At 49.3% G+C, this 19,476-nt stretch overlaps 4 protein-coding genes and 1 long non-coding RNA gene across 10 annotated transcripts; 1 reads left to right on the top strand and 4 right to left on the bottom strand.

The window, feature by feature from the left end:
- The first annotated feature begins 7,406 nt into the window (after positions 1 to 7,406).
- LOC100845355 (protein NTM1-like 9) lies at positions 7,407 to 9,990 on the top strand. Its single transcript, XM_010229855.3, has 6 exons — positions 7,407 to 7,916; positions 8,041 to 8,259; positions 8,363 to 8,695; positions 8,786 to 9,316; positions 9,388 to 9,487; positions 9,594 to 9,990. Exons 1-6 carry the CDS (start codon positions 7,440 to 7,442, stop codon positions 9,848 to 9,850), a joined length of 1,917 nt encoding a protein of 638 aa, XP_010228157.1. The 5' UTR covers positions 7,407 to 7,439; the 3' UTR covers positions 9,851 to 9,990.
- LOC112269872 lies at positions 8,695 to 9,048 on the bottom strand. Its single transcript, XR_002962088.1, has 2 exons — positions 8,906 to 9,048; positions 8,695 to 8,833 (listed from the first exon to the last, which is right to left on the bottom strand). It is a non-coding gene; the product is annotated as an uncharacterized LOC112269872 (long non-coding RNA).
- Positions 9,819 to 12,303, bottom strand: LOC100845047 (uncharacterized membrane protein YjcL). 6 transcript variants are annotated; one of them, XM_024457292.1, is made up of 6 exons: positions 11,622 to 12,303; positions 11,422 to 11,546; positions 11,093 to 11,245; positions 10,713 to 10,951; positions 10,315 to 10,612; positions 9,819 to 10,114 (listed from the first exon to the last, which is right to left on the bottom strand). In XM_024457292.1, the coding sequence occupies exons 1-6, from the start codon at positions 12,269 to 12,271 to the stop codon at positions 10,020 to 10,022; spliced, it is 1,560 nt and encodes a 519-aa protein (XP_024313060.1). In that variant the 5' UTR covers positions 12,272 to 12,303; the 3' UTR covers positions 9,819 to 10,019. The 6 variants fall into 6 exon arrangements, with proteins under 6 accessions (XP_024313060.1, XP_024313061.1, XP_014751886.2 ...); XM_024457293.1 differs by having other exon boundaries at positions 10,713 to 10,948; XM_014896400.2 differs by having other exon boundaries at positions 11,422 to 11,532; positions 11,626 to 12,303.
- On the bottom strand, positions 12,262 to 13,054 carry LOC100827604 (plastocyanin, chloroplastic). Its single transcript, XM_003557244.4, has one exon. The coding sequence runs from the start codon at positions 12,960 to 12,962 to the stop codon at positions 12,492 to 12,494; it is 471 nt and encodes a 156-aa protein (XP_003557292.1). The 5' UTR covers positions 12,963 to 13,054; the 3' UTR covers positions 12,262 to 12,491.
- Positions 13,055 to 13,312: 258 nt separating this feature from the next.
- LOC100844739 (BTB/POZ domain-containing protein At2g30600) lies at positions 13,313 to 18,544 on the bottom strand. The gene is made up of 13 exons (XM_003561198.4): positions 18,349 to 18,544; positions 17,223 to 18,087; positions 16,799 to 17,131; positions 16,461 to 16,688; positions 15,958 to 16,119; positions 15,045 to 15,257; positions 14,913 to 14,960; positions 14,766 to 14,824; positions 14,542 to 14,674; positions 14,383 to 14,457; positions 14,206 to 14,286; positions 13,881 to 13,949; positions 13,313 to 13,776 (listed from the first exon to the last, which is right to left on the bottom strand). The coding sequence occupies exons 2-13, from the start codon at positions 18,039 to 18,041 to the stop codon at positions 13,558 to 13,560; spliced, it is 2,439 nt and encodes an 812-aa protein (XP_003561246.1). The 5' UTR covers positions 18,042 to 18,087; positions 18,349 to 18,544; the 3' UTR covers positions 13,313 to 13,557.
- Positions 18,545 to 19,476: the final 932 nt, after the last annotated feature.

Here is a 19,476-nt window from a genome sequence, read left to right as displayed (position 1 = left end):
GTATATATGACTTATTTTGTTTTAAATTTGGTTCATATTCACATGATAAATATCCTGCAGCTGCAGCTCTTGTATATATATACGCACGGTCCATATATTTCTGAATGTGAGACGATTTTTTTGGATTTCTTATTCTCTTTTCTAAAGTAAACTATAACTACACATGCATCGTCATAACTTAATGACTTTTAAACTTTACCCTAAAGGGTCAGCCAAAATATCTTTGGCACGCAAAGGAGCATGCTAATTTTTTTTCTCCTTTTTTCTAGTTTTGCACAGAAGTTATAAAGAAAATTATAATTATTATTTTAACATCAAGACGTTGCGGATCGGAGCAGAGTACGCGCACGAATGGCGTGCGCAAACTTGCCGGACTCAGTATGAGCGCATCAAGTTCAAGCCCGGTGAGACCGTTGATGATTTCGCTGTGCGTCTCCAGGCGGTCGTGAACGAGCTCGGGGAGCTGGGAGATTCGGTCGATGACAAGAAGATGCTGCTGAAGCTCTTTCGCGTCGTGCCGAAGAAATACAAGCAGCTCGCGTGGTCCATTGAGAGCATGATGGACCTCAAGGAGATGTCCCTGGACGAGCTGGTGGTCTACCTGCACGTGGTCGAGGAGCGCGATGAAGAGGACGATGAGCAGCCCGGCGGCAAGCTCTTCTCAGAGAGGAGGAGTGGCAGGTGCGCATGAAGCGCGCCGGTAATAGTTCATCCGGCAGCGGCAGCAAGCAGCGCCGCAGCAAGGGCAAGGCGCATGCGCGATGCCCCCGCGGCCAAGGACGGCGGGCCTCGCGACGCCGGTGCCAACGACGTGGCCAAGGACAAATGCCGCTACTGCGGCAAGATAGGCCACTGGGCACACGACTGCTGGAAGAAGAAGGACGAGGCACATCTGGTGCAGGTCAAAGATGACGAACCGAAGCTGCTCCTCGCCCTCGCCACGCCGGACGACGACGCGCCTGCTGCTGCCGCGGAACCGGCTGCCGTCACGGCCAGTGTGGGTCTCCCCATGCTGGACGAACACCTGGTGGAGGAGCGTGTGTGCCTCAACGAGGAGCGCACGCGTGCTTTCCTCAAGCGCACGCCGACGGACATCGACATCGCTTGGTAGCTGGACACTGGAGCATCTAACCATATGACAACTGATGACGCCGCATTCTCCGAGCTGGATCGCAAGATTGGCGGCAAGGTCAAGTTCGGCGACAGCTCCCTCGTCGACATCCATGGGCGCGATACGGTGCTGTTCGCGGCAGCTGACGGTCGACATCACACGCTGACGAACGTCTACTGGATCCCGTGGCTGAAGAGCAACATCATCAGCGTGGGGCAACTCGATGAGATCGGGTGCGCGATGCACATCGAGCACGGCCTCATGACGGTGCATGACCCCTCCCTCAAGCTCCTGGTGCAGGTACGTTGGAACAAGGCCAGGCTCTACATCGCCAACTTGAAGCAGATCAATCCGGTGTGCCTCGCCGCGAGCAGGACCGACGAGGCGTGGCGCTGGCACGAGCGCTTCGGCCACCAACACTTCAAGGGGATGCAGAAGCTTGGGCGGTGCCAGATGGTGCGAGGGATGCTGATCATCGAGCACGTGGAGCAGATATGCGAGGCCTGTCTCGCCGGAAAGCACCGGCACGAAAGCACCGGCACGTGCCGTTCCCACAGGTGGCCAAGCATCGAGCAAAGGGTGCTCTGGATCTCGTCCATGGCGATATGTGCGGCCTCACCACGCCTGCCACGCCGGGAGGAAAGTGCTATTTCCTCCTCCTCGTCGACGACTACAACCACTACATGTGGCTGGTGCTGCTGTGCACGAAGGATGAGGCCGCGGATGCGATCCGGCGGTTTCAGGACGGTGTCGAGGTCGAGTCTGGGCACAAGCTGCGCACGTTCAGGACTGAGCACGGCGGTGAGTTCACGTCGAAGGACTTCGCCGAAAACTGCGCCGACCGTGGCATGCAACGGAACCTCACCGCGCCGTACTCCCCTCAGCAGAACGACGTGGTGGAGCGCCGCAACCAGACTGTCATGGGCATGGCCCGCAGCATGCTCAAGGCGAAGGGCGTCCCGTCAGAGTTCTGGGGCGAGGCCGTATCCACTGCTGTTTTCGTGCTGAATAGATCTTACACCAAGAGCGTGGAGGGGATGACGCCATTCGATGCCTGGCATGGGCGCAAGCCAGATGTGCCCTTCCTTCGCCCGTTCGGTTGTGTCCCCCACGTCAATAACGCGTGCCCCAGCCTGAAGAACCTGGATGACAGGAGCACGCCCATGGTCTTCCTCGGCTACAAACCAGGGGGCAAGAGCTACCGTGCCTGCGACCCCTGCACACCAAACAAATTTACTCATTGAATCGAAACAAGACTAGGCCACCCGTACGAACTCGCCAGCCATGGTCCGTCACCAGGATGGCCAAATCGGCCAAATCTGGAGTCGGTCCTAAACTTTGATCCGAGACGGGTCCGTTTGAGGTACTAGGATGAGCACACCAAACAAAACTACTCGTCGAAGCGAAACAAGACAAGACCACTTGTGCGGACATGCTAAGCATGGTCCCTCACTACGACGGACAATTTGGAAAAATCAGAGTCGGTTGTAAACTTTGATCCGGAACGGGTCCGTTTGAGGTACTAGCATGAGCACAACGAAGAAAGCTACTCATCGAAGCGAAACAAGACAAGACCACTTGTACGGACTCGCTAGGCATGGTCCCTCACTACGACGGACAATTCGGAAAAATCGGAGTCGGTGCTAAACTTTGATCCGGAACGGGTCCGTTTGAGGTACTAGGATGAGAAGACCAAACAAAGCTCCTTATCGAAACGAAACAAGACTAGACCACTTGTACGGACTCGCTAGGCATGGTCTGTCACTAGGACGGCCAAATCGGCCAAATCTGGAGTCGGTGCTAAACTTTGATCCGGAATGGGTCCGTTTGAGGTACTAGGATGAGAAGACCAAACAAAGCTCCTTATCGAAACGAAACAAGACTAGACCACTTGTACGGATTCGTTAGGCATGGTCCCTCACTAAGACGGCCAAATCGGCCAAATCTGGAGTCGGTGCTAAACTTTGATCCGGAATGGGTCCGTTTGAGGTACTAGGATGAGAAGACCAAACAAAGCTCCTTATCGAAACGAAACAAGACTAGACCACTTGTACGGATTCGCTAGGCATGGTCCCTCACTAAGACGGCCAAATCGGCCAAATCTGAAGTCGGTGCTAAACTTTGATCCTGAACGGGTCCGTTTGAGGTATTAGGATGAGAAGACCAAACAAAGCTCCTTATCGAAACGAAACAAGACTAGACCACTTGTACGGATTCGCTAGGCATGGTCCCTCACTAAGACGGCCAAATCGGCCAAATCTGGAGTCGGTGCTAAACTTTGATCCGGAACGGGTCCGTTTGAGGTATTAGGATGAGAAGACCAAACAAAGCTCCTTATCGAAACGAAACAAGACTAGACCACTTGTACGGATTCGCTAGGCATGGTCCCTCACTAAGACGGCCAAATCGGCCAAATCTGGAGTCGGTGCTAAACTTTGATCCGGAACGGGTCCATTTGAGGTATTAGGATAAGCACACCAAACAAAACTAGTCATCGAAGCGAAACAAGACTAGACCACTTGTACGGACTCGCTAGGAATGGTCCCTCACTAGGACGGACAAATCGGCTACATTGGAGTTGGTGCTAAACTTTGATCCGGAACGGGTCCGTTTGAGATACTAGGATGAGCACACCAAATAAAACTACTCATCGAAGCGAAAGAAGACTAGACCACTTGTACGGACTCGCTGGGCAAGGTCCCTCACTAGGACGGACAATTCTGCCAAATCGGAGTCGGTGCTAAACTTTGATCCGGAACGGGTCCGTTTGAGATACTAGGATGAGCACACCAAATAAAACTACTCATCGAAGCGAAACAAGACTAGACCACTTGTACGGACTCGCTGGGCAAGGTCCCTCACTAGAACGGACAATTCTGCCAAATCGGAGTCGGTGCTCAACTTTGATCCGAAACGGCTCCGTTTGAGGTACAAGCATGAGCACACCAAACAAAGCTACCCATCGAAGCGAAACAAGACTAGACCACTTGTACGGCCTCGCTAGGCATGGTCCCTCTTTAGGACGGACAATTCGGCCAAATCGGAGTCGGTGCTCAACTTTGATCCAGAACGTGTCCATTTGAGGTACTACGATGAGCGCACCAAACAAAGCAACTCATCGAAGCGAAACAAGACTAGACCACTTGTACGGACTCAGTAGGCATGGTCCCTCACTAGGACGGATAATTCGGTCAAATCGGAGTCGGTCCTCAACTTTGATCCGGAACGTGTCCATTTGAGGTACTAAGATGAGCACACCAAACAAAGCTTGATAAGGGGTGGCCCGATCTTCTCAGAGAGAAACGAGGATAACTTGTATGATTCTACAAATCTTCCGGCTGTTCACCCATCGCCGCACGACGAACTTGCAACCCAATGGAAATTCTCAACTACACACACTTGCGCAGTAGTCTGCCGAGCACAAGCGGTTTCACAATCTTCCAATTCCCAGCGGAACGACAGATTACGCTCAAACTTTCAGTAGATAAAACACCCTATCGAAACGAATATGGTGTAGGTAAAATTCCTGATCGAAACAAAGAGGAATTATATACTTTCAGATGAATGCTTGGAGCAATTCAACAAAAGGTTCTGAATAAGCTAGAACATGGTCTAACCATAACGCTAGGCGTACCCCTTTTCACAATCCAGGTTCCCTAGGGTTAGTCTTGTCATTCTGCGGCCGTGAAAAAAAACCTAGCTTGATTCCATGCCTGGAAGGCAAAGTTGTCAGTGCTTTGCTTTCACCTTAAAATCTGCTTTGTCTGTTTCTTGAATCGCAGCAATCAAGGCACCTGAACGGATGGGGTAGGCAACGTGCTTCAGACGTGTGCCGTCGGAACTGTCCACCCTAACTTCCTATGTGTCAGCCCCGTGCTACCCCACTCGTTTCGTAAGACGGTGGGACCATCTTCGTCCAAGGTGCAAGATTTCACCGAAAGAAGCGTTGATTGCTCGCTTATGATGGGTGATTTTTAGAAAAACCTCCGCGGGCCCACTTTTCGCAATCCAGGTTCCCTGGGGTTCGGACGTGCGCCGTCGGAACTGTCGACCCTATCTTACTATGTGTCAGCCCCGTGCTACCCCACTCGTTTCGAAAGACGGCACGACCATCTTCGTCGGAGGTGCAAGATTTCACCGAAAGAAGCGTTGATTGCTCACTTATGATGGATGATTTTTAGAAAAACCTCCGCGGGCCCACTTTGTGCAATCCAGGTTCCCTGGGGGTTAGGCTTGCCATTTTGCGGCCATGGGAAAAAACCTAGCTCGATTCCATGCCTCAAAGGCAAAGTTGTAAGTGCTTTGCTTTCACCTTAAAATCTGCTTCGTCGGTTCTTTGAATCGCAGCAATCAAAGCACCTGAACGGATGGGGTAGGCGACGTGCTTCGGACGTGCGCCGTCGGAACTGTGCACCCTAACTTCCTATGTGTCAGCCCCGTGCTAACCCACTCGTTTCGTAAGACGGCGGGACCATCTTCGTCGAAGGTGCAGGATTTCACCGAAAGAAGCGCTGATTGCTTGCTTATGATGGGTGATTTTTAGAAAAACCTCCGCGGGCCCACTTTTCGCAATCCAGGTCCCCCGGGGTTAGTCTTCTCATTCTGCGGCCGTGGGAAAAAAGCTAGCTTGATTCCATGCCTGGAAGACAAAGTTGTCAGTGCTTTGCTTTCACCTTGAAATCTGCTTCGTCGGTTCCTTGAATCGCGGCAATCGTTGAATCCAGGTTCCCTGGGGCAACGTGCTTCGGACGTGCGCCGTCGGAACTGTCGACCCTATCTTACTATGTGTCAGCCCCGTGCTACCCCATTCGTTTCAAAAGACGGCGCGACCATCTTCGTCGGAGGTGCAAGATTTCACCAAAAGAAGCGCCTATTGCTCGCTTATGATGGATGATTTTTAGAAAAACCTCCGCGGGCCCACTTTTCGCAATCCAGGTTCCTTGGGGGTTAGGCTTGCCATTTTGTGGCCGTGGGAAAAAACCTAGCTCGATTCCATGCCTGGAAGACAAAGTTGTCAGTGCTTTGCTTTCACCTTAAAATCTGCTTCGTCGGTTCTTTGAATCGCGGCAATCAAGGCACCTGAACGGATGGAGTAGGCGACGTGCTTCGGACGTGCGCCGTCGGAACTGTCCACCCTAACTTCCTATGTGTCAGTCCCGTGCTAACCCACTCGTTTCGTAAGACGGCGGGACCATCTTCGTCGAAGGTGCAAGATTTCACCGAAAGAAGCGCTGATTGCTCGCTTATGATGGGTGATTTTTAGAAAACCTCCGCGCGCCCACTTTTCGCAATCCAGGTTCCTTGGGGGTTAGGCTTGCCATTTTGTGGCCGTGGGAAAAAACCTAGCTCGATTCCATGCCTGGAAGACAAAGTTGTCAGTGCTTTGCTTTCACCTTGAAATCTGCTTCGTCGGTTCCTTGAATCGCGGCAATCAAGGCACCTGAACGGATGGAGTAGGCGACGTGCTTCGGACGTGCGCCGTCGGAACTGTCCACCCTAACTTCCTATGTGTCAGTCCCGTGCTAACCCACTCGTTTCGTAAGACGGCGGGACCATCTTCGTCGAAGGTGCAAGATTTCACCGAAAGAAGCGCTGATTGCTCGCTTATGATGGGTGATTTTTAGAAAACCTCGGCGGGCCCACTTTTCGCAATCCAGGTTCCTTGGGGTTAGTCTTCTCATTCTGTGGCCGTGGGAAAAAAGCTAGCTCGATTCCATGCGTGGAAGACAAAGTTGTCAGTGCTTTGCTTTCACCTTGAAATCTGCTTCGTCGGTTCCTTGAATCACGGCAATGAAGGCACCTGAACGGATGGGATAGGCAACGTGCTTCGGACGTGCGCCGTCGGAACTGGGTTAATGGGCCTCTTGTACTGGGCTGAAAACTGTAGGTGTGGGTAAGCAGGTAAACGGGTTTGGAATTTCCAATACCATACCGTACGCCAAACCCGTCGGTACATGATTTTCCATTCGCAAAACTGCGGATCGTTTTTTACCAAACCCGGTAAAACCCTGTCGCGTAAGCGGGTATCGTGTGCCCGTTGACATCCCTACTCCTACTGTTGAGTCTCGAGGCTCATTCTTGCTGCGAAGCTCTTTCGTTTGGGAAGGATCTTTATGTAAAACAAAATGGCATGAAATATATCTTTTATTTATTTTGATGCTCAATTCAGATACATTCAGGTATATTAGTGGTCAAAATTTAGAGTACTGACCAAAGACAAAATTATGTGCGTTCACTATATTATATTAGTAAATATATAGATAGAGTAAAACTGCAAATTGTATAGAAACACAGCTGTAGTCGACGACGAGTCAGAAAAGAAGAAGGAATGGGGAAAGCAGTGGCGATGTCTGCGGCGGCGGAGGTTCTGCCGGTGGGGTTCCGCTTCCGGCCGACGGACGAGGAGCTGGTGAGACACTACCTGAAGGGCAAGATCGCCGGGCACCGGCACCCGGACCTGCTGGTGATCCCCGACGTGGACCTGTCGAGCTGCGAGCCATGGGACCTCCCTTCCAAGTCCGTCATCAAGTCCGACGACCCGGAGTGGTTCTTCTTCGCCCGCCGCGACCGCCCAAAGTACCCCGGCAAGAGCCCCCGCTCCAACCGCTCCACCGCCGCCGGCTACTGGAAGGCCACCGGCAAGGACCGCCTCATCCGCTCCTCCTCCTCCAACAACAACAAAACCCTCATCGGCATCAAGAAGACCCTCGTCTTCCACCGCGGCAGGGCTCCCCGCGGCCTCCGCACCCCATGGATCATCCACGAGTACCGCGCCGCCGAGCCCAGCTTCCAATCAGGCCGAAACGTAAATCCATCTTGCTTCCGTTTCACCTCACTTGTTCTTACTTAGATCCCCATTTCCTGTCATAACAACATACTAGTACTCCTCTCTGAACAGATGTATATTTCCTTCTTGCTTTGTTGTTCAGGGTAGCTTCGTTCTCTACCGCCTGTTTAACAAGCAAGACGGCGAGACACCGTCCAAATCGTCTCGAAGCGACCTGCAGAATGGCGGTGATGACCAAGATAAGGCCACCACCTCCATGACATCTGATTTGAGCCTGCTCACTGCAACCAAACCAACTACTACTGATCACTCCATGACCACCAATCTTATTACGGCTGTCGACGGTGACAGAGTCTCTCATGTGAATTACCTACTTATTTCCCTGCATTAGCTTTGCAGCCCTTTGTTCCTTGTGTGTTTCATTCCAATGAGAAATCTTCTTCTTTTTCCGTAAAAAAATGTAGGAAGATGCTTTTCTGGATGTGTTAACCCAGCTCCCAGACCTACATGCCGACCAAAGATACGATGGATTCCCTAACATCAGTTCTCCGATGCGTCCTTACACAGATCATCCTTTCGTTGGCAACATGGGTGACCAAGACTTCTCGGCATATTTTGACAGTATCATAGCTGAGCAGAATATACAAGACATGTTGCTTCATCCAGATTATGCCGAGATGGATAAGCACCCTGCTGGTAACACCGAGTCCGATCCCACTGCACTAGTTACATCGACCGCCAACTCAAACAGCATGGCACCCCTTGAGGATAGTTGGAGAGAAGACTATTATGATCAGGTTAGCTTAGAAAGCTTTAGTATTACTCTTATCAAATTTGACATTCTCATCTGAACATTTTCTTCCTTCTATTTCCTTTTCTAATCAAAGCGTGCAGATGACACAGATGCTACCCGTTGCCTGTCTGCTCTCAGTACACTGCAATCAGATACAAGCGGTCATAATCATGAAACAAGACCCCAAACTAACATTATGTACGGCGGAGCAAACCTGGCATCCCAATGTTATAGCCAATGTCAATTACCACTCGCGCTCGATCCTCAAACAGAATCATCGCACATTAGTGGAGACTTGTGGAATCCTTATGCCCAACACTTGTTGGACTCTATGTTAGAACCGAGCAGCAGTGACATGATAAATTCAGAGGCCTCCAATGGACAAGGGGGTTGGGCAGTACCACCTTCAATGCAGCAGTCTGAAGTTCAAGATTTCATTGATTTGCAGCAAGGGACAGCAGCAAGAAGGGTCCGTCTTGTGTGTGGTGTTCAGAGGGCACCAGCCTCTCAGCTTATAATAACTCCTCATTTGAAAAGTGAAGATGAAGCTGGATCATGTTGTAGCACAGGAAGTTCTTCCAATAGCCATGATGAGGATTATGCCAATGCAGGCTCCCGAACTATGGTATGATTCTAACTTGTCCCAGTTCTATTTACTTATAACAGTACTCATTGGATCAACATGGTCTTTCTTAGGCTGGAGATATGATGCATATTGAGGACACAGGGCATATCCCTACTCAAGTAGCTTCTTTAGTGAAAGTTACAGACAAGCTCCAACATTTATCGTTGAGTGGTAAGAAATTGTCATCCTTTCAGTTCTTAAGCAGGATGCAGTCTTTTCATATTCCATCCATATCCCGAGCTGTAGCTGAGGTTTTGATAAATTTGTCCTGCTGCAGAAGACATGCCGGAACACATTAAGATGCCTCGTCGTCATGGAGCCGGTCTCACACAGAGGCTCAAACATGATTCTGCTCAGAGTGTGCACCAAGACCTCCTGCAGAACAGCAACCATGTGCCTGGAGAGTCATCTTCAGAAACAACAGGACGATCAACTGGTTCTGTCGTGCGGTTGCTCTGGCTGGCTCTCCTGGTGATGGCCCCTTTGCTTGTCTTGGTTGGTGTATGGAGTTCGCTGAATTACTGGCAGATGTAAATGGTTTGCTGAATTACTGGCTCGTGTAAATGGTTCGTCAGTGGTTCGTCATTGTAGGGTTCACATTGCTCATGTATATATATGTTCTCTGAACTTAATATCAGAGCTGTTTTGAAATGCAGCAAGTCTTACAACTTTTATCTGCAAATGATTTACTTAGCAGTCCATATTATGTATATGGTGTATCATCAACGTGGAAAGTGCCTATCTGAACTTTCTTGCGAACCATCTTTACATGCATCTTATGGATCTGTTGAACCATTCCTGGCATCAGAGCAAGAACTCAGGTGAGGGACATCATTTTTTCAGCAGGTGAAGTATTCGTTCCATCCAGTCAATGGTTTGACCACAACAAGGTTGGATGGGGACCATGAAAACTGAAGGTTGATCAGAGCCAAGCTCGAAAGCCAGATTGAAAAGAAGATATGGATCTATCTATTACATGTACTGGAGGACATACACACCGAAAGCGATGCCGAGGAAGGTGGCAATGGCAATTCCAAAAATGCCAGCTAGAATCCCTGGGACCATCAAGGAAGTCCAGCCCTTTGTGGTGGCCATCCCACAGGCGGTGGTCGGTCCACCGACGTTTGCATTCGACGCTATCAGCAGCAGCTTGTCCTCAAACCCCAGTAGCTTCCCAGCACCCAGAATCAGCAGCAGATGCACCGTGATCTGCACGAATGCAAATGCAAATATGCCAGGAGTCGTGTTGATGACATTGCTGATGCTCCCGTTAGCTCCTACAACAGCAAAGAACACCTAGCCAGGGCATTGACAGGAAGGAGGGAAACTCAAATAATTTAAGCACCTTGTTGCGGCTTTGTGACCAAATTGAAGAGCTCAGGCTAAGTATACTTGCCTGCATCAGAATTACAGCCAAGGCCTCGCCTGAAGGAGCAAGCTTTCCGATATAAGACGGAAACAATGTTGCCAGCGCCACGACGATTGCCGTTATGCAGGGAAGGCTTCCCCCTTGTATGCCCATCAAGCTGGTCATGTATTTGCCTGCTTTGCATATGGCGAAGGACACGGCTATAGCCGTCGCACTTTGCAGAACAGGCAACTTATCGCCACCAGCAGTAGGTTCAGCAGCATCTTCTGAGGCGAATTAAGATGTGTGGTTCAGATGGTTTGGTATTCTTGTATCACTAACAAGTAAACAGCTCAAATATTTAAAATGGCAGCCAGGATATCTTGAGTGCTTTTGAAAGAAGAAGGGATGAGAAGACTGCAAGTCACCTTGTGAGTGCATCTCTTGTGCGGGAATTTTAGCAGCTAATGCGAAAAGAGTTGTGAAATAGAGTGCACAGATGACATTGTCAGCAGCTAGCCCTGCAGCTACCACTGATGGAGACACCTCGAGTGCTTCTGCAACAGCGACGTAGTTGACAGCTGAAGATGGGGGAGAAAACAGAAGAGATTAAGCAAATCTCCTTTTGGTTTCCCTCCTATCCTAAATTCTTGCCGTGTTTTTAGTATAAATTTTGAAGTAAAACCACGACAAGGATTTAGGATCAGAGGTTGTAGAATTAATTGATTGAATTTATTTTGAGTAGCTAGCAGTTAACCTCCTCCAATATGTCTGCTCATAAGAGCTGCAGCGATCCTCCAATTATCTTTTCCCAGGGATCGCATGGGCACGAGCAGGAACGTGGCGACTGTGCCAATTGTTGTTGCCACTGCATCCAAATTGCTAGATCGATTTGATTGGTTACTTGAATTAATTAATTAATTAATTGGGGAATTTGGGGGATGAGAAGACGCGTACGTACGAGATCCGAGGAGGAAGGCGAGGAGGAGGGCGCCGGTGGAGCGGAGGACGCGGCGGAGGTCGGCGGCGAAGAGGAGCAAGGGAACGGCGAGCGGGAGGAGGTATTCGAGCACGACGCGATAGGCGGGGACGTCGGAGGCGGCGACGAGGCCGGCGGTGCTGGCGGCGAGGCCGAGGAGGACGGTGACGAGCGCGCCGCTGAGCGCCTTCCCGGCGCGGGTGCTCTTCTCGGACCAGACGCCCAGCGCGGCCGCGGACAGGAGGACGGTCCAGTTGCCCCAGTGGTCGGAGGCCGGGATCAGAGGGCCGTGCCAGTGCCCATGCGGCGGGAGGAAGGCTCGTGGTCGGAGCGAGGCTCGTGGTCCGAGTGTGGTGGATGCGAGGCGGGAGTTGGCGTGGCGGGGAAGGCGAGGCACTGCTGCTGGTGCTGCTGGTGCTGGGGAGAAGAATGTGGCGGCGGACGGCGTGGCCGTGGCCATTGCTTTGGTTCCTTGGCGAGCTGAAGAAGATGCTCTTCCCGTTGACCGTTTTGTATAAACGAAAAGATAATGGGCCTGGGCCGTTCTGTCTTTCCAGCCTAGGCCCTTGTGAATTAATAGCCCATGAAGCCTTATTTGGATGGGATGAGACTGAGAGCACACAAGCATTCACATGTATACGGAGCTGAATCGATGGCCACAGTTGAATCTCGAAATACATACATGAGCAAGCATATGACTCACAGAGATGGAGAAATATATAGTATCAGCTGGCTCATCAATGATCCTGCATGTATATAGTTTGCAGGCGCGTACATTATAACAACACATCATCATATATTGACACCCTTGAAACGGAGAAATTAAGGCGGGCCGGGCGATGCATCAATCAGTTGACGGTGACCTTGCCGACCATGCCGGCCCCGGCATGTGGCTCGCAGTAGAAGCCGTAGGTGCCAGGGACAGTGAGCGTGACGGAGAAAGTCTCGCCGGGGGCGTTGAGGTACTCCTCCTGGGAGATCTTGGAGACGTCGACGCCGCTGGGCACGGCGTCCTCGTCGAACACGATGTTGTGGGGGAACCCGGCGTTGTTCTTGAACGTGATCGTCTCCCCGGCCTTGACGCTGAACTCGTTCGGCTCGAACACCAGCACGCCGCCGTTGGCACCCAGCAGCACGTCCTGCGCCATGGCGCCGCCCGCAAGCATCGCGCTCGCCGCCACCGCCACCGCAGCCGCCCCCGCCGCCTTCCGGAACCCTCCTACGGCCGATGCGCGCACCACCAGCCGGCTGCTGCTCCGGGGAGCGGCGGCGACCATGGAAGGGAGGGTGACGGCGGCAGAGGAAAGCTGGGCGGCCATTGCTGCTTGGCTCTTCTTGTTTGCTTGCTCACTGCTCTTTTGCTCTACTATGCAGCTTTATTGGGTAGGTAATAGGATCAGGGGGCGTTGCACGTACGTCGGGGTTTTATCGCTGGACCATCGGGATCAAAGGGTTTGGGTGGCCAGGGATGCTACCAAAATCTCCATGCTGGCTTCTCATTGGCTGGGTCTTGATCATACGCACAGAGATCATCCTGACCACACACACATCATCTAACATGTTCTCATCATCCATCCGTGCAAACTGCCGCATGCATATCCACTCCTCCAACCCCAAAATGCAATCACTCGCGTCATCCATCCCTGCTTCCTCTCCTCACCTCAACACATATCAACAAGGTTTTCAAATTCACAAGACTCAAACTTCATCCAGAATTTTTCATGGACACGGTTGCCGGGTATATAGTACAAAACTAAAACGAACCATCTTCCTTTTACATGTACTATATGTCTATGTATGTAAAAAAAAAAACTTTCACTCGTTGTAGCCTTTCATGGAACACACTAATTAAGAGAGAAAAACTGTATGTGCGGGCCAGGTTGTGTCTGTGTGTGTCAAGAGACAAGGAGACTCCTAGCGGAAGTAGCCGTAGAGCTCTAGGAAGCAGATGCATAGGTTCCAGGTGTTGGACATCCCAGTTGCCGGGCCCGTCAGAGCAAGCCTGAAGAATCGAAACGGCAACAGCGCCGACGGGCCAGTGATGGGCCACGACGCAAACTGCCCGGGCTGGCAAATCGTCTGCTCCTCTTCATGGACGCCCAGGCTCGTCCAGTTCTCACCATCCATCGACCCCTTTATTCATTCATTATTTCTTTCTTTATGTCATCACTATACAAACTCATTCCATCTCTTCTCTCTAACAATACAAAAATAAACAAATGGAACAAAAACAGTACCTGAAAAACCCACGACCTCATAAACGTCGTGGAGCCATCTTGCCTTACTGTGTAGTAGTTGCACATAAGCTGCACCACATCACGCACAGTTAACCACGACAACTTTTTCCTTTTTGACATTCGTTAACCACAAAAACTTCTCTTTTTACATTAATTAACCACAACAAGAAAATGGCTTATGGCTCCCAGGCTCTAGGGAGCCCTTTATTTGGGGGGGAAACGAAAATAAAATTAGTAAGTTTCAAAAAATTCTGATTTTGGGGTTCAATGTTCACCACGATAGTTTAATTTTCTTTCTTCAGATAGAAATAGATAAACAACCAACCTGGTGATCCTCTCCAATATCTACCATCCACCAAGAACACTTCTTGCCATTTTCGTCACGAGGCCCCGCAAAACAAGTCCCCTGATGACCGACATGTATGTGTCAACTTTATCCCAAGCAAGTGAAACATATATATATACCAATATGTTTGCCAAGCATTCCCACCAACATCAATACCTGGTAATTTTTTGAAACAAGAGCCTTTGGATTTGTGTACCTCGAATTCGGGCTGCTAGCCATCACAGTGATATTCTACTCTCAGAGAAAGACCACTAACGTTGTTACTACGTGTCAAATAGCTTCAGACCCAAACAAAGCTTCTCCTTTTATTATTACCTTGGCTAAAACAGGATTGATCCATTGATGCTTCCCAAATGATGTCCCAGCATAGTAGATCACACCATTGTTATCACCGTCGGAGATGTACTGAAGCTCTCTATAGCTCGAGCGTCTATGTAGAAATCTCTCACTGAAAGGTATAAGGTCCACGAGTAGTCAAGCATATACTGACCTTCAATTCTTACTGCACTTGATCAATGCATTCACATATATATACTGACCATTTGATTGTTGTCGGCATCCATGGACCAGCATTAGAGAATTCAACAGCTTCAGCAACCTGTTATCCAAGTAATCAGCTGTAATGTTCCTGTGTAGGATAACATACCCGGGCACACCAAAAAATTGGAGCTAAAAGAAATACTAACCGATTGTCTGAATAGTTGTATGTGCTTTGCAAGGTTACTTTTCTCCATCTGTCGTAAACCAACAAGTGCCATTAGCAGACAAACAACCTTATTCAGCCAAACGTAAAAAATATAACAGGAAAAAGGAAGTACCAACTGAAGGACAGACGGCTGCATTAAAGGGAACCGTACAGATGGTAGTAAAGCATTGATGGCGGTGAGCCTCTCTCCAAAGAGTTGCTCTGGTGTTGAAGTACTTAATAGTTTATCTACAGAATTCCAGCAAAAAGTGTCGCAAGCCTCCATACACCATGTTAAGATGGCATCCAGAACCCTCTCCTCTGATGTTACAGTCATATCACCATGCTGCAAAAATTACTACTAGTATGACCAGTGTCGACAGAAAACGCTAGCTAAAATTATCAGCGAAGAAGCCCATCTAGGGTGTTATGCATACCATTTTGCAACTCCCAAGAAACTTAGCATGAACTTCCATACTAATTCAATTGACTACATATACAATCCTTAGCTCGACTTCAATAGATAATCCAGAGATACTACGGGATGTTCAGATTGCTATGTTGGCAAAACCAACATTTGAAGTAATTAAAGTGGGGAATTTTCACCATATCTAACCCAACCACATGATTTTCTTCTTTTCCTGTTTTTGAATGTGTAGGTTGGTCAGATTCCACTCAAAATTTGCAGGATTAGGATAACACATGAAAATGTTAGGCATGCCTGTAGTTGCATAATTAATTGTCTTCTGGAAAAGTTACCATGTGTAAAACCAAAAACTATATGAAGAAAACTTTGTTAGGTAAAATCCAACAATAAGAAATAAAAAAAAAGAACTTCATCAACAGTGTTCTAATCCATAAGTTGTTTCTAGTAAAATCACTGAGAATGTGGGAGCAGGCACTTGAAGCAAATTAATACAGTTTTCAAATGTGACGCTCAATCTGATGGGACAACATTTCGGGGTTATCTAATTTCTCACAGACATGATTCATAGTTGGCCTGACTGCAGGGCAGTTGATCAAATGAAAACAGTATTCCAACTTGCCTGGAGAATATCCTTAAATGTTGCCTCATCTAACAACACAAAGTCTGTGCAAGCAGTTGTGCAATAGTCAAAGTGCTTTGCAAAATTCCTCTTGCACATTTCTTCAAGCAGTTTACAAGATGGGATTGATGACACTGCTTGCAATACTGAACATACTGTGTCCTGCAATAAACTTTCAGGGGTCAGTCTACGCTGGGCCAGCAATCAAGTTCACCAAATTTGCAGAAGCCATATCCCTTAAATTCAGAAATATAAGCTTCTTCCAGTAGGACACGCGAATCCTGCATGTATAATGCAGATGGAAAGTTGTATCAATATCTCAAAGAATTGATTTCTGAGGCAAATGGCCCCACTTATTATTTGTCACGACCTCCCATGTCAAGTCTTGAATAGCAACAGATAATGTTTCCAGAGATCGAAAAAAATAGAAGCGTCAGAAACTACAAAAGTCTACTAAATTTTATCAGTTACTTCTCATTCTATACAAGAGAAAACAAAGGTACCTCTGAAAGGAACTCCATAATTCTTTTACAGCACTCAAACTGAAGAATAGTGATGCCGAACTGATCTGATAATAAGAGCAGCTGAACCAATTCTGAAGTAATGTACCGGTTATCTACTTTAAGTTCCCCACAGTACATAAACTGAAGGAGGAGAGAAAATGCTTCAGCAGAAACATCTTCAAAAAATACATTTGAAGCTCTGCTTTCTTTCATCCCATTCGTGAACATCTGCATATTTACACGCGTAACTTTGATTATGCAAGGTTATGCATGATGTATTATGCCAATATGTGAATGAAAAAAACAGAAGAAAATACAATGCTAGGAGAAAGACACACCTTGGCAAATGGCATGCTCCACAAGCTAAGGACGAGTTTGTGAGCCTGAGCAACAAGACCTTGTCCACTAGTATAGATATTTATATCACTATGCTCACCACTTTCATGGAAGTGTTTAATTTTCTGAGCATTCACTGGAGCCTTGAAAGGGAAATGGTCAAATCGACGAGTTTGGGGTCCACTACTTGATACTTCTAAGTTTTTGCTGGATGCAGAAAGTTCATTATCCATCTTAGTCAAGCAGTCAAGTATTTCTTCACAGCGTTTTACCAGCGGCTGAACTTTAAATTGTAAGCCCAACTCCAGCAATGAATTGAGTCGGTACTCTGCAACCTGAGTGAACCCCCCAAAAAATAAGAGCACGTAATACATTAACAGTTGCTCGATTTCAATACAAGAGCAGTTGCAACAAACGAAAGCTTACCTGTGTAGACCCTGTGTAGATATACTCAAGAAGGGAGTGGAGGACAGGGTAGGAGACTGACGGAAGCTCGATGGCACTTCCATCCATGAAGGTAAAAGAGAAATCTCCAGAAGCAGCCAAGACAATTTTGTGCGCAGGGACAGCCTTTCGTTCAGCACCAACCAAAAACACGGCGTCGGAGAAATCCCAGCACTCGAGAAAGTCGGCGAGCACCCTTTGCTGACAGCCATCTTTCGGCTCTGGTTGATGTTTGGTATGGACTGATCCATCGCCATGCCGCTCAGCACACGCATACTGAATCTGGCTCCAGAGGATGCTGTTTCTGGGAGCAGAGGGAAGGACGCTTATGTTCCGGTAGCCGACATGCTTGTCCCAGCTGGAGAGCCCGACGTACTGGACATTCCGGTTGGGGTCAGGGTCAAGCCAGTGGAATAGCAGGTTGTTATTCGGGTGCCTCCCTTCCCCAATGCTGATGAGCCCATCGTAGATGCTGATCCAGTAGCTCTGAAAAGCCGAGGAGCGGCAGAGGCCGACGCCGGCCTGGTCGACGACGGTCCTGCCGTCCACCTCGATCTTGAGCCTCTTGTTCCTGTGGCTGCCAAGGATGACAGTGTAGTGGCGGGTGGTGTCCATCTTGTAGTGGTAGTGCTGGCTGCCCAGCTGCTCCCGGAAGACCAGGGTGACGTCGTTCTGCGCAGAGGCCTCGAAGGCGACGCAACCACGGCCGGCCTCCGTGAAGCGGAACTGCTCGTCCCAGGCGCACTCGAAGGGGGCCACTGTTAGGGACCGCTTCTTGGGCTCCTCTGCTGCTGCTTCCATTGCTGTATTGTCCCAATTGCGCACGCGATGCGCGCAGTTTGTTGAACTGAAGAGAGAAAGGGACGTCATCAAATTGAGCATCACATGATCGGCATGACAGCAACTTAGCAGCAGAAGAGGAAACTCCGGAAACATACATACATACATACATAGATACATCAAGAGCAGCTAATTGCTGCCGGAAGGAATCATACTATAATCAAAGCAACAAGGGAGGTAGGGGACGGATCTAGATCCCTAGAGTTAGGTCAGCGGTGGGGTTTAGCGGAGGAACCATGCAGGGATGGATGAGGAAATGGTGTCGTACCTTGTGAGAGTAAACCAAAAATTTGCTAGGGGACGGCAGGGAAGAACGGCGAGAGGGCGGAGGGGCCCCGCGGAGGACCTCAATTGGGATTTTGGGGATTTGGATTTGGATTTGGGGCAGGTCAGAGGAGAGAGACGAAGAGAGGAAGAGGAAAGGGGGACGGGACGGCGGAGAGGGAACTGTGGAGAAATCTCCGTATTTGTTACAGGACCCTGCTTGATTTACCAGGAAGAAAGTCCTCGTAAAGAAAACCAGTTCATTGCAAAATTAAAACAAATTATTTTTATGAAAATAATATTCTTTCTCTTTTTCTCATTATAGGTACTCCTTCCGATCCAACCCATATTACTTGTCACAGATACATAGATATAGTACAAGATAGTAGTACATCTGTGACAAGTAATATGGGCCAGAGGAAGTATTAGTTTTTGATTTATCTTTTTAGGATGCAACGGTCGATCTTCGTGATTCGATTAGAAGAATAGAGTTGGCCCTGTTTATGAGGAAAACCGGGCCCGAAAACCGATACAAATGCACGGCTTATTAAGGAAAGCCGTGCGGAAAATCCTAACAAAGAGCGAACACAGAAAACCGAATAACAAGTCGCTACCGTCAAGACGAAGACCTCCTCCGCTCCAACGACGCTGAACAGGGAACGGCTCCTTGCGCCAGAAGAAGGTAGGCAGTTCGATGACTGAAGCTAGAAGAGGTTGCCCCGATGGAAACGGCTCGCGCATCAGCAAGCCCATGTAGCGCAAAGTCGCCCTCCCTGGCCAGGACCACAGCAAGCAAACTCCACCGCCGAACGAGGTGTCCAAAGGCAACGCCTCTAAGAAGGATACGGCATCCGAGGACGTCGCCGTTACCCGACCCAGAAACCGGATCAGAGCTTTCGCTCGGAGTCACCTCGTTTGCGAAGGGTGGGATGTGGCAAAGCTGCACCGCGACGGCTTCAAGAAGGAAGCGATGCCCGAGGACGGCGTCGTCGCCAGCACCGACCCGGTCGATGCTGGGTTTTCACCCGCAGCCACCAAACCCACCGCGGACAGGAGCCAATAGCTGAGGCTGGCCAGAGGCAACCGCATCACAGCAAGCGCCGGCAAAGCTCGCCGAACGCCACGCGCCAAA

The sequence above is a fragment of the Brachypodium distachyon genome, chromosome 1, assembly GCF_000005505.3.
Source record: "Brachypodium distachyon strain Bd21 chromosome 1, Brachypodium_distachyon_v3.0, whole genome shotgun sequence".
Taxonomy (NCBI): domain Eukaryota; kingdom Viridiplantae; phylum Streptophyta; class Magnoliopsida; order Poales; family Poaceae; genus Brachypodium; species Brachypodium distachyon.
Note: the sequence above shows the minus strand (reverse complement) of the source record. Positions and strands in the feature narration are given on the sequence as shown.

Coding starts and splice junctions, on each gene's coding strand:
- LOC100845355 (XM_010229855.3), top strand. CDS start 7,440: ATGGGGAAAGCAGTGGCGATGTCTGCGGCGGCGGAGGTTCTGCCGGTG. Junction 7,917..8,040: donor GCTTCCAATCAGGCCGAAAC/GTAAATCCATCT, acceptor TTTGTTGTTCAG/GGTAGCTTCGTTCTCTACCG. Junction 9,317..9,387: donor ATGCAGGCTCCCGAACTATG/GTATGATTCTAA, acceptor GGTCTTTCTTAG/GCTGGAGATATGATGCATAT.
- LOC100845047 (XM_024457292.1), bottom strand. CDS start 12,271: ATGCTTGTGTGCTCTCAGTCTCATCCCATCCAAATAAGGCTTCATGGG. Junction 11,547..11,621: donor TTCCTCCTCGGATCTCGTAC/GTACGCGTCTTC, acceptor AAATCGATCTAG/CAATTTGGATGCAGTGGCAA. Junction 10,115..10,314: donor CTTCCTCGGCATCGCTTTCG/GTGTGTATGTCC, acceptor CTCTGATGCCAG/GAATGGTTCAACAGATCCAT.
- LOC100827604 (XM_003557244.4), bottom strand. CDS start 12,962: ATGGCCGCCCAGCTTTCCTCTGCCGCCGTCACCCTCCCTTCCATGGTC.
- LOC100844739 (XM_003561198.4), bottom strand. CDS start 18,041: ATGGAAGCAGCAGCAGAGGAGCCCAAGAAGCGGTCCCTAACAGTGGCC. Junction 14,458..14,541: donor TCAATCCTGTTTTAGCCAAG/GTAATAATAAAA, acceptor CTCTGAGAGTAG/AATATCACTGTGATGGCTAG. Junction 14,287..14,382: donor TTGTTTCAAAAAATTACCAG/GTATTGATGTTG, acceptor GTCGGTCATCAG/GGGACTTGTTTTGCGGGGCC.